This window comes from Nerophis lumbriciformis, linkage group LG30 (genome assembly GCF_033978685.3).
Source record: "Nerophis lumbriciformis linkage group LG30, RoL_Nlum_v2.1, whole genome shotgun sequence".
Lineage (NCBI taxonomy): Eukaryota > Metazoa > Chordata > Actinopteri > Syngnathiformes > Syngnathidae > Nerophis > Nerophis lumbriciformis.
In genome coordinates this window covers 10,011,434-10,023,831 of record NC_084577.2, presented here as the reverse complement: position 1 = coordinate 10,023,831, position 12,398 = coordinate 10,011,434, and the positions used below count along the sequence as shown (strand labels likewise).

General features: G+C 40.4%; 1 protein-coding gene across 1 annotated transcript; it reads left to right on the top strand.

Annotated features, from left to right (window-relative positions):
• The first annotated feature begins 915 nt into the window (after positions 1 to 915).
• On the top strand, positions 916 to 10,297 carry LOC133572882 (gap junction delta-2 protein). The gene is made up of 2 exons (XM_061925948.1): positions 916 to 1,016; positions 9,126 to 10,297. Exon 2 carries the CDS (start codon positions 9,134 to 9,136, stop codon positions 10,214 to 10,216), a length of 1,083 nt encoding a protein of 360 aa, XP_061781932.1. The 5' UTR covers positions 916 to 1,016; positions 9,126 to 9,133; the 3' UTR covers positions 10,217 to 10,297.
• Positions 10,298 to 12,398: the final 2,101 nt, after the last annotated feature.

Below are 12,398 nucleotides of genomic sequence, written 5' to 3'. Positions count from 1 at the left end.
AATTGTTTACAAACTCATGGAATATGTCCTTGGACACAGGTGGGCTGGGGGCTTTTGTTTACTTATTTTATATCAGTGACTTTATTTTCTCCCAAAAATGTTATGTAATATAAGGGAATACTTATATTATTATTATTTTGTCTTGTATTGTTGTATTTATATATTGTTAAATTATTTACAAATAAGTTTGCTAAATGTATTTTTTGTGTGCCTAAAATTTGGACCTGCATTTTATTCTGATTTTAATCATGATAAACTAATGAAGGTAAAATCACAAAATCATTCAATGATCTTGAAATTTTTCAAGGATGAAGTATTGATATGTACCTGTATTTACTTGGTATGGGATCATTACTAAAATTTGCAGTGTTGCCTACTTCAAACTAAAAGTGAATGTGTGCAGCAACAGTGTGTGAGTGTGTGTTTAATACTGTGTTCTTTTCTACATAAAGTGACAACAGTCCAAATTGGGAATTGGTAAGCCTTATAAATCAGGATTCTAAAATCCCTACTATGACATTCTCTGTATGTTGATGTTCAGCAGATGTATTGTTTGTCAGAGCTGCAGTTGGGTGTCCACAGGTGGTAGATGTACAGTCCTCAAACACACACACAGACAAATATATAATAGTTCTTTATAAACTTTTTGAGAATAATTTACATATTAATAAACTTTTTGAGCCTGCCAAACAGCAAGCTTTTTCATAATCTGGCATTGTGTCTTTCCAGTTCATTCCATACACTTTTTGTTTCAACGCTTTTCAAAAAAGAAACCCCTACACCCCACCCCACATTGTGTTTTGCACTGTACATTGCCTGCCTTTGTAGACACACTGCACAACAATGCCAGTTTCAGACGCACTGGTTCATTATGTGTGGTCAGCCTATTCTCCCTTAGCAGGCTCAACAGGATTCATTGCATCCAAACTTGAAGATTTTTTCAAAAAGCACAAAACAGACTGCATTTCAAAGCTATGCTGCAATAACTTCTTCTGCAAAGATCAGGATTATATGAGGTAAGTTCAACTTTTATTATACATGTATTTCCCACCACTTAATTTGATAAGTATAGTGTACATTTCATTGTACACTAAAAATATACATTCTGTATTTGTTTGGTAAAATTATGCAGCAACATACCATAATAATTTGGGCGATTTCCACCAATTGGAAATTTGAGGTGAACAAAACACAGTAAGTATGTCTGGATAGGGGTGGAAGATACTGCAATGTTGGTATAATGTTGGTAATAAGCTATAACCAAGTAAATAGAGGGCCAGTATCGGCTTACAGCTCTCAGACTTTTTTTTGGTAAAAATAGTTGCATTAAACCAAATCGTACTAAAGCTGGCTTACGAGTTCCCCAGCTCACACGTGTTTCGGGGTACAAGCTGTCTCTCGGCAAATTGTTATGCTTTAGGTTTGTTATCAAAAAATCAGGTTACAAGCCTCCCTACCACTAGGTAGCATAGCAAGTGCCACGGTGAACCCCGTAAGATCCAACCAAAACATCCAGTGTCTATCTCGCTAGCATTAACTTCCAGCTAGAGATCGACATAACTATGGTAAAGAAGTAAGTGAGTGTGAAGGGCAGTGTTGAGAAGAAGTTGATTACATTCAATGATTTAAAGAAAAACATTTCATAAAACACATGACAAAGCGTGTGGCCAACTTGGCAAAGCAGATCAAACATAAGACTGCTCGTCTGCACTATACTGAAGCAAAATGAGTCAAGAGTAGAGATGTCCGATAATGGCTTTTTTGCCGATATCCGATATTCCGATATTGTCCAACTCTTAATTACCGATTCCGATATCAACCAATACCGATATATACAGTCGTGGAATTAACACATTATTATGCCTAATTTTGTTGTAATGCCCCGCTGGATGCATTAAACAATGTAACAAGGTTTTCCAAAATAAATCAACTCAAGTTATGAAAAAAAATGCCAACATGGCACTGTTATATTTATTATTGAAGTCACAAGTGCATTATTTTTTTTTAACATGCCTCAAAACAGCAGCTTGGAATTTGGGACATGCTCTCCCTGAGATAATCCCAATACCCACTACAACTATGGGAAATACTACACTTTGACTTTCACAAAGTGCATTATTTAAAAAAAATTATAGACAAAGGAAACAACAAAGATGACAACATACCATTTGGACCAATTGTGACTTCATCTAAGTTCTGCCATGGAACTCTGATAATCGACCTTGCTCGAGTGCCATCAAAACTTTGCTGATTTTTGCCAGTTGCAGTGTCTTTTCAGGGAGTCTATAGAACTCGCGATGGATTCTAATATCATGGCCAAGAAAGTTGGCCAACTGGTCCATCTCTGTGTCTGTCATGTTTAGCACAGTTGAAAGGGTGGAAGCATGTTTTCGTAGTTTCGTGGATGTAAGTGACACAGGACGCTTTGCATGACATGCTTTTGCATAGTCTCGTATGCAGTCAGAACCACGGAAATGCATCATCGCTGTGGGTCTTGCAAACAGGTAACTGTTGTCTTTGAGAACCCCACAAGTTTCCCTGTACTTAACGAGAAGTTCTAATGCACACACCATTTTTGGAGTCAAGAGAATAGGAACAGGTCTTCCTCGTTTTCCCCTGATGACAATCCTTGAAAAATGTCTGCACAGTTTTTTTCCACTTCAGAGAGAGCTCTGTCAACATCTTCATGAGGATCAGTTGTGTCTCTTGACAAAAAAGCCAACAAGGGCATGGCTGCTACCTCTCCTTCTCTTCGTCTGTTAAAAAGGATGATCTGTGTCAAACATACTTTTGTCAGGTCTTACCAGTCCTTTGTGGAATAATTTTCAGATAGCACACTGCTACACTCATCATGCATTTGACTGAGAAACTGATGCATGTTTTGAACATCCTCAGTGAAGGGCATACGTTGTGGTACAATCCACTTTTCTTCGGCGATGTTCCTCAGGGCTGTTGCAGAGATCAATTCGTTCCACTTCTCACGATGGACATCTTGAAACTGAGTGGCATTCCTTACCAACTCTTCATTGTTGTTTATCAAACCTTGTGCTTTCAAAAGTCTGCTGACTTTAACCAGGGAATTTCCAAGTTTAGTTGCTAGTGATGGAATGCAGAATTTGTTAGTGTCACTATCATAGCCACAAGTACATTTGACAGCTTTGACCATCTCCAAGTAGTTCTTAGGATTCACAAAATCCTCCATTTTTTTCAAAGTAGTTACTCTCCTGGCATTATGAATCAGTCTTCCTAATTCCCGCATCTTCCCTCTGACACATTGTTGATTTTTTGCTGACATACCACTTTTGTTCAACAGGTGCTGCCCAACATCTGTGATGACATGGTCATCTTTTATTATTTCTGTGATTGGATCAGGAATCATGGCACTTATTACTCCCCACAGTTGTTTGGATACACTTGAAGGCACAGGCCCAGTATATGTGCACATGGACTGGACTTGGTTCTTTCCTGGTTTTCGGGTGACTGTTGAAGGTTTGAGGCAACAACTTTGCATGTGTCTCCACAGTACCTTTCTGGTAAACAGTCCTTGGCAATGTGCACAGTGCAGAAAATCATTTCCTTTAGCTTCTTTAGGTGGTCGTTTTTAATGGCACAAGTTCACCCTTTCCTGACTCCATAATAGCAGCATTGTGAGCATAGTTCCCTTTATTACGAATATTCTCTAGCTGTTTCCTTCTCTCCATGGAACTTGTTGGAAAGCTAAGAGCTGTGGCTACTTCCAATCTGGTTTTGTGAGCACTTTCTAGATGTCTTGCCAGCTTGGCATAAGGCTTACTGCAATACAAGCAATAATGTCTTTTGTTGTAAACTCTTTTTCCATGTTTTTTGAGGGGAGCACAAACAACTACGGTGTCAATTGTTTCCTGACTTGAGCAGTATTCCTCTGTTCCAGTGACATCAAGTGTTATGCCGTTTATGTCCAAGTCCATGTGGTCTACTGTACATATGTCTTTCATCTAAAATGTGTAAAACAAAATCAATGTGAGGTTTTTAATATATCCTTAATCTCCAATGTCCATCATAACTATACATATAACTTCTTAGATGTCCTTATAGACAACCAATTAGCACTAAATTAGCTTTCTATGTTCTTAATTAAATGCACCCGTTGGAAAAGGTTTGCTGCTAATTTTTTGGCTTAACTTGGTTATAAACACATTGTTATTTTACAAATGATAGCCAATAACCTCTATTTATAAGAAAGATGTGCTTACCTTTTGGTTTAAACAGATTATTTTCGTGTTCCGTCAGCCGACATGACCTGCACTGCAGACGGACCTCCAGCACTGCCCGCAAACCTCCTTCGTTTTGGGGACCAGGTGTAAATTATAAGTAATCACGGAAGGGATATGAGCAGAACAGCGTTCGCAGTACCAGCTACAGCCCTATGAGGGGGCTGCTGTGCAAATGTCTCACACTCAAACTAACCAGTAAACATGTTTTATGGAGAGAAAAAAAATTAAAAATCACTTAGGCATCTTCAGAATGGATCTGACTATTATTTAAAAAGGTTTCCCTTTAGGGGACTTGTTTTTTTGTCCCCATAATGTCAAAGGTCCCCTAAAGTGACTTTGTAAACAGAGCGACGTCCCCAATAAGCAAGCATTGCCAGCACACACACACACACACACACACACACACACACACACACACACACACACACACACACACACACACACACACACACACACACACACACACACACACACACACACACACACACACACACACTCACTCACTCACTCACTCACTCACTCAAGCAGTCCTTATAATACACTGTAGGGATAATGAACAACAAATCAATGTTTTAAGTGACAAGCTTGTAACTCTGTGATACCCAGTTTGTGGAGAAGATCAAAAAGATTCAACAGATTTCCCGCCACTGCCAGCAAACTGCTGCTGTATATATATATATATATATATACATATATATATATATATATATATATATATATATATATATATATATATATATATATATATATATACCGGTATACATACACACACGTAGTAATGTGTATAGTTATAGACTAAGCTGAACTAAAATGCTGCTCTGAGCAAGTTCTCCCTGACGTCACACGTCACTTAGCAACAGGCAACGCCTTTTAAAGGCACCCACACACTCTCTGTTCTCAACTGCATATGCCAGATATTAGATTTTTTTTTTAACGCATTAATTACTTTTCTTAGTTATTAATTACATTAATTAAAGAGTAAGTCAGTTAGTAGTTCTGTTACTTTATGGGAGAAGTAACGAGTAAATATGATTTAATGTTTTTTAACAGTAATTTTCCAAACACTGCTGAAAAGTAATCTGTACACACATCTCTCAAATATTGTCCTTTTTACAAAACACAAAACCAGTGAAGTTGGCATGTTGTGTCAATCGTAAATAGAAACAGAATACAATGATTTGCAAATTCTTTTCAACCTATATTCAATTGACTATACTGCAAAGACAAGATATTTAACGTTCAAACTGGTAAACCTTGTTATTTTTTGCAAATATTAGCTCATGTTTCAAAAAAGCTGGCACAGGTGGCAAAAAAGACTGAAAAAGTTGAGGAATGCTCATCAAACACTTATTTGGAACATCCCACAGGTGAACAGGCTAATTGGGAACAAGTGGGTGCCATGATTGGGTATAAAAGCAGCAGTCATTCACAAACAAGGATGGGGCGAGGGTCACCACTTTTTAAACAAATGTGGGAGCAAATTGTCCAACAGTTTAAGAACAACATTTCGCAATGAGCTACTGCAAATAATTTAGGGATTTCACCATCTACGGTCCGTAATATCATCAAAAGGTTCAGAGAAATCCCTGCACATAAGCGGCAATGCCCGTGACCTTCGATCCCTCAGGTGGTACTGCATTAAAAAGCGACATCAGTGTGTAAAATATATCACCACATGGGCTCAGGAACACTTCAGAAAACCACTGTCAGTAGCTGCAGTGGGTCGCTACATCTGTAAGTGCAAGTTAAAACTCTACTATAATAATAATAATAATAACTGGGATTTATATAGCGCTTTTCTAAGTACCCAAAGTCGCTTTACATGTAGAACCCATCAATCATTCACACCTGGTGGTGGTAAGCTACTTTCATAGCCACAACTGCCCTGGGGTAGACTGACGGAAGCGTGGCTGCAATTTGCGGCAACGGCCCCTCCGACCACCACCTATCATTCATCAATCAATTCACCGGTGTGAGTAGCACCGGGGGCAAAGGGTGAAGTGTCCCGCCCAACTATGCAAAGCCAAAGCCATTTATCAACAACACCCAGGAACGCCGCCGGCTTTGCTGGGCCCGAGCTCATCTAAGATGGACTGCAAAGTGTTCTGTGGTCTGACGAGTCCACATTTCAAATTGTGTTTGGAAACTGTGGACGTCGTGTCCGCCGGACCAAAGAGGAAAAGAACCATCCGGATTGTTATAGGCGCAAAGTTTAAAAGCCAGCATCTGTGATGGTATGGGGGTGTATTAGTGCCTGTGAAGGCACCATTAATACTGAAAAGTACAGTTTTAGAGCAACATATGTTGCCATCCAAGCAAGGTCTTTTTCATGGACGCCCCTGCTTATTTCAGCAAGACAATGCCAAGCCACATTCTGCACATGTTACAACAGCGTGGCTTTGTAGTAAAAGAGTGCGGGTACTAGACTGGCCTGCCTGTAGTCCAGACCTGTCTCCCATTGAAAATGTGTGGCGCATTATGAAGCGTAAAATAAGACAATGGAGACCCTGGACTGTCGAACAACTTAAGCTGTACATCAAGCAAGAATGGGAAATAATTCCACCTGAAAAGCTTCAAAAATTGGTCTCCTCAGTTCCCAAACGTTTACTGAGTGTTGTTAAAAGGAAAGGCCATGTAACACAGTGGTAAAAATGCCCCTGTGCCAACTTTTTTGCCATGTGTTGCTGCCATTAAATTCTAAGTTACTGATTATTTACAAAAATAAAATACGTTTGGATGGATAGTGCTGATGTGAGGGGATTTGAGGAAAACTGGGGAGTCAAGCAAGTTTTAGTGGCTGAAAAATCGTTTTCTGTCATATCTTCGCAACCCGACCGATACCCTGTGGTGGTGGTGGTTGGCGACCCACACCAGAATTCCTCAAGGAGTTGGAAAAAAATTAGGACCACAGATCTGTGGCAACTCTGACGCCCAGAGTCAAAGGTATTTCTCGACAGTGGTACCTCGGCTTACGAGTGCCCCAGCTCACAAGTTTTTTTGCGATATAAGCTACATCTCGGCTAATTGTTAAGCTTTAGGCTGCAAGCAAAATGTTGGGTTAGGAGCCTCCACACCGCTAGTTGGTGTAACAAATGTCACAGTGAAGCCCACACACATCCGGTGTCTCACTCGATAGCATTGGCTAATAATTAGCAATACATTACTTTGTTTGTATAATACAAAAAGTAACTGTAAAGGAAAGTGTTGAGAAGAAGAAGCAGATGATTCATTAATTAAATGAATAGATAATCGAAAAACATGACCAAGAATTTGGCGAAACAGTAGTAGCATAGCACTGCTACTGAAGCAGAAGGAATCGATAAAAGGCTAAACTGACCAGTGCTCTGAAAATTACTTTTAAAAAGTAATTAATTATAGTTAAAGTTAAAGTTAAAGTACCAATGATTGTTACTCGTTACTTTACTAAAAAAGTGATTGAATTACTAACAAAATTACTCTTTAATACGTGTAATTATTTAGTAGGGAAAGTAATTTCAAAGTTGCTTAAAAAAAATACTTTAAACATCTGGCATATGCATTTGAGAGATGTCCAAAATAACAGCACAGTGTGCGGAGTATATGCTTTTAACAGGCGGAGCCTGTTGCCTAGTGATCTGTGATGTCATCGAGGGTTTCAACGGACCTGTGTTTTTTAGCTTTAGCAGTTGGCAGCGCACTTTGTCGGCTTTGCTTAATAAAGAGATTGAATGTGCTTCAATGGCTGTCATATCTTCTTGTCAACAAACAGGGTGTATTTTGGATGTCAAGTTTGTCACTTCAATCATTGATTTGTAGTTAAATATTCCCACCGTGTACGTGTGCGTATGTTGTTGTCTGCTGTGTCACAGGGAGACAACAGTTATTACGAATACTGACACCTGTGACACCATGAAATGCAAGAAGTATTTGTTCTGTTCTCCACTCTAGTGTTTTTTAGTACATCCCTTTGTAATGGTCTTGATACAATAATCAGTATCTAGAAGTTCCCTTTTGAAGTTTTTCTTAATAAAAAGCAAGTTACATGTTAAAATTTTAATTTTGTTTGATGGTCCTGCATGAATAAATTGATTTCAATGAGGAACAGGAGTATTTTGAGAAATGAGCTCCGTTACGAAACCGATTAAACTCGTGAGTCGAGGTACCGCTGTATTCGGTCCTTCAGTTTTTCAGTAATTTAGGCTGTATTGATGTCAATGTGCGTGTGATGGAAGTCTGTGTGGTAAGTGTGTTCATTTACAGCACCACATGTATGTGGTGTGGCATTGTTCTAATCTGGACGTAATTATTGTTGATTCGACGTGTGTGGACGCAAGTTTTTTCAACCTGGCAAAATAAAACTCACCAGAAAGGTTCCTAGAAGCCTTGTCAGTATCCTAGACATCCTGGATAAACCCTAACCATCTTTCAACAGTACAAAAATAATAAGATCACAGCCAAGATAGAAAAGAAGTGGATTCAGGACAACTCTGGATGTCCTTGAGTGGCCCTGACGGAGCCAGACTTGAATTCGATTAATCTCTGGAGAGATGTGAAAATGGCTGTGCGCCGACGTTTTGAATCGAACCCTGCTGCAAAAAGTAATCTGTGAAACTGCCCAAAGACCTATGTGCCAAGTTTGTGGCATCATGAAAGACTTGAGGCTATACAGTAATTATTGCCAAGGGTGCATCAACTAAGTATTTAACAAAGACTGTGAATACTTATGTACGAGCAATTTCTTGGTTTAAAAAAAAATACATTTGCAAAAACATAAAAAAACACATTGTCTTGTGTCTTCTGTTTTTGAACATATAAGATCCCTTATAATGCTATCATTACCACACAAGTACCAACAACACTGAACTCTCTCTGAACTCTCTTTTGTCTACTAAGGTCAAGTCATGGGTGACTGGTCCATTCTTGGCCGTTTTCTTTCTGAGGTCCAAAATCATTCGACAGTGATTGGCAAGATCTGGCTCACCATGCTCCTGATTTTCCGCATCCTGTTGGTGGCCTTGGTGGGAGATGCCGTTTACAACGATGAACAGTCAAAGTTCACCTGCAATACCCAGCAGCCTGGATGCAACAACGTCTGTTATGACACATTCGCACCTGTTTCACATCTGAGATTCTGGGTTTTCCAAATTGTGCTGGTTTCCACCCCATCCATTTTCTACATAGTGTTTGTTTTGCATAAAATTGCCAAAGATGAGAAGGTAAATGGTCAACAAGCACATGTGCTGAGGCAAAGGCCTTCAAGGCAGAGGTCTGGACCAAAGGATGGTATGGAGGCGTTACGGGTGGGTGTGTCCTCTTACTGTCCTCAGTACCGGGAGGGTTGGGATGAGAGTGAAAGAGCACAACAAAGTTATTTGGAAGAGGGTCGAGCTGAGCTAGGAGAGGACCCCACTCAGCAATCTAACCAGGTTCTACTCATTTATATAGTTCATGTATTACTTCGATCTGTCATGGAAATCACCTTCCTGGTCGGCCAATATTTATTATTTGGGTTTGAGGTGCCTCACCTTTACCGCTGTGAAACCTACCCTTGTCCGACTCGCACAGACTGTTTTGTATCTCGTGCCACAGAGAAAACTATTTTCCTAAACTTTATGTTTAGCATCAGCCTGGGCTGCTTTGTGCTCAACATTGCAGAGCTCCACTACCTGGGCTGGGTCTACATTTTCCGTGTTCTCTGCTCAGCTTGCTCCACCTGCTGCAGTCAGGAGACAGACCCAGTGAAAATGTACTCAAAGGAAAACCCATTCCTGCTACAACTCAGGCATTCTCTGAGAGGTCAGCTGGTTCTCCAGACCCGAACAGCCATGGCAGAGAAGACTGGAGGTGTTCTTACACATGCTCCAGCTATCTCATTTGAAACGGACTCAACTGTTGAATGCACCTCAAAGAGAAGTCCAGAGAACACGGACAAGGTGAAGTTCAAATTGGCTAGACTGGGACGAACTAAGAAGTCTTGGCTGTGAGAATGTTTTTTTAATGAGCTTGTGTTTTCCATTCAGTGTGCTTGTATTATGATAATAAAAATAGACAATCAGGTGCTCACTCATCACTATTATCACAACATAAGTTGTCTGGCTTAGAAATGTAATGTTCATAACAATTCATTGTTTTTTATTTTTTATTTAGCCCGTGGATCGGTTTGACATTTTTCGATCTATCAACGATTTTATTGTTTCGTTTTTTTTAGGCCACAAATGGTCATTCCTGTGAATCATGCAAATCTGAGGAGATGAAGTTAATTATTTTGCAGGTATTGATAACTTGCTATTTTTCGTCCTTGTCTCTTGCCTCCAAACAGGCAGCAAGTGAGTTCAATCTGTGCTTCGGGTTTAGCACTTTGCCCCGTTTGTTCCATAGCGGTAATAAAATGACTGGAGTGAACCCTATTGCCATCTACTATCTTTGTCTGTTTTGGGAGGACGGTCCCGCAATCAAACACACACACAGTGCACAAGTCAGCCCCGTAATTTTGACATCGGTCAAATCTACAGTGTTGATTTGCAGCAGTCAAGGCCAGTCAAAGCTATGAGTCATGTTTTCGCCGGTGTGGTGTCACAGTGAGGTGAGTAACAGTGATGTTCTCATGATTGTGTCAATTGTGGACTTGTTATCACACATCACAGTCTGTGTGCCGTATAATTCTATCAATCTATCTATCTATCTATCTATCTATCTCTCTCTACCACTTGACCCCATGAACCCAGACCAATTGGTGCCTAATGTGCCTAACACAACAACACATTAACATTTTCAAGAAATACATTAGTTTTCCCAAGAGACTTCCCAAAAAATACAAAAAGTGGTGTGTTTGATCGTGAACACCTCCAGTGCTGCTCTAACAATGGCGTTTCTAATCCCAAAAGTTAGAAAGGTATAGCAACGAAGATAACACTGACATCTACTGGTGAATTGAATGCACTGGATTGGTTCACAACCAAGTGTGAGGTGACTGGGATGAGATGTAGCACTTTCAAGTCCAAGTCCATGGTTTTCGCACAGAAAAGGGCAAAGTTCCATCTCCGGATTGGGAACAAAACTCTGCCCCAAGTGGAGGACTTCAAGTACCTCGGAGTCTTGTTCACGAGTGAGGGAAGTGTGGATCAGGAGATTGACAGGCGGATTGGCGCGGTGTCTGCAATGGTGCGGACCCTGTATCGATCCGTCATGGTGAAGAAGGACCTGAGCAGGAAGGCAAAGTTCTCAATTTACCGGTCGATTGTTCCTATCCTCACCTATGGTCATGAGCTTTGGGTTATGACGGAAAGGACAAGATCATGAGTACAAGCAGCCGAAATTAGTTTCCTTCGTCGGGTGGCTGGTCTTTCCCTTAGAGATAGGGTGAGAAGCTTTTTCATTTGGGAGGAGCTCAGAGTAAAGCCGCTGCTCCTCCACATCGAGAGGAGCCAGGTGAAGTGGTTCTGGCATCTGGTCAGGATGACTCCAGCACTCCTCCCTGGGGGCGTCCAACCGTTAGAAGTTCACAGGGAAGACCCATGACATGTTGAGGGGACTATGTCTCCCAGCTAGCCTGAGAACGCTTCAGGATCCCCGGGAGGAGCTGGAAGAAGTTGCTGTGGAGAGGGAAGTCTGGGTTTTCTGCTTAAGCTGCCACCCCTGCGACCCAACCTTGGATAAGCTGAAGAAGACGAATGGATGGATGGATGGATGGATGGATGGATGGATGGATGGATGGCATTTGCAAAATTTGTGAGTCACGGCTTGTTGTTCTTTAGGCTTGTTTTTATATCGTGCTGTTGGTTATTTGGGCTTGCTTTTCTCTCCCAATAATAAAGCAAATCACGACCGCACCTTTTCTTTCTACACACACCCAGGTCCACTTGGCAACTTGTACATTTTGGTAAGGTACACTTATTAAAGATACAAAAATGATTTGTAATTAATTATGAGTTAACTATGGACAAAATTCTATCATTGGCCACTGACTATTTTAATTGTTTGACAGCCCAATTAGAAACACTTTCTGGTTCTGTCAACCTTGCATTTGGATGTGTTTCTTTATCTTTGATGATCGATTAAGTTAATGGAAGTCAGTTGTAATTTGGCCAAAAGCAGTCATGCAAAACCTTATATTAGTGTTGTCCCGATACCAATATTTTAGTACCGGTGGCTGTACCAAAATTATTT

Bases quoted from the DNA above. Each gene is read 5' to 3' on its own strand.
- LOC133572882 (XM_061925948.1), top strand. From the start codon at position 9,134: ATGGGTGACTGGTCCATTCTTGGCCGTTTTCTTTCTGAGGTCCAAAAT.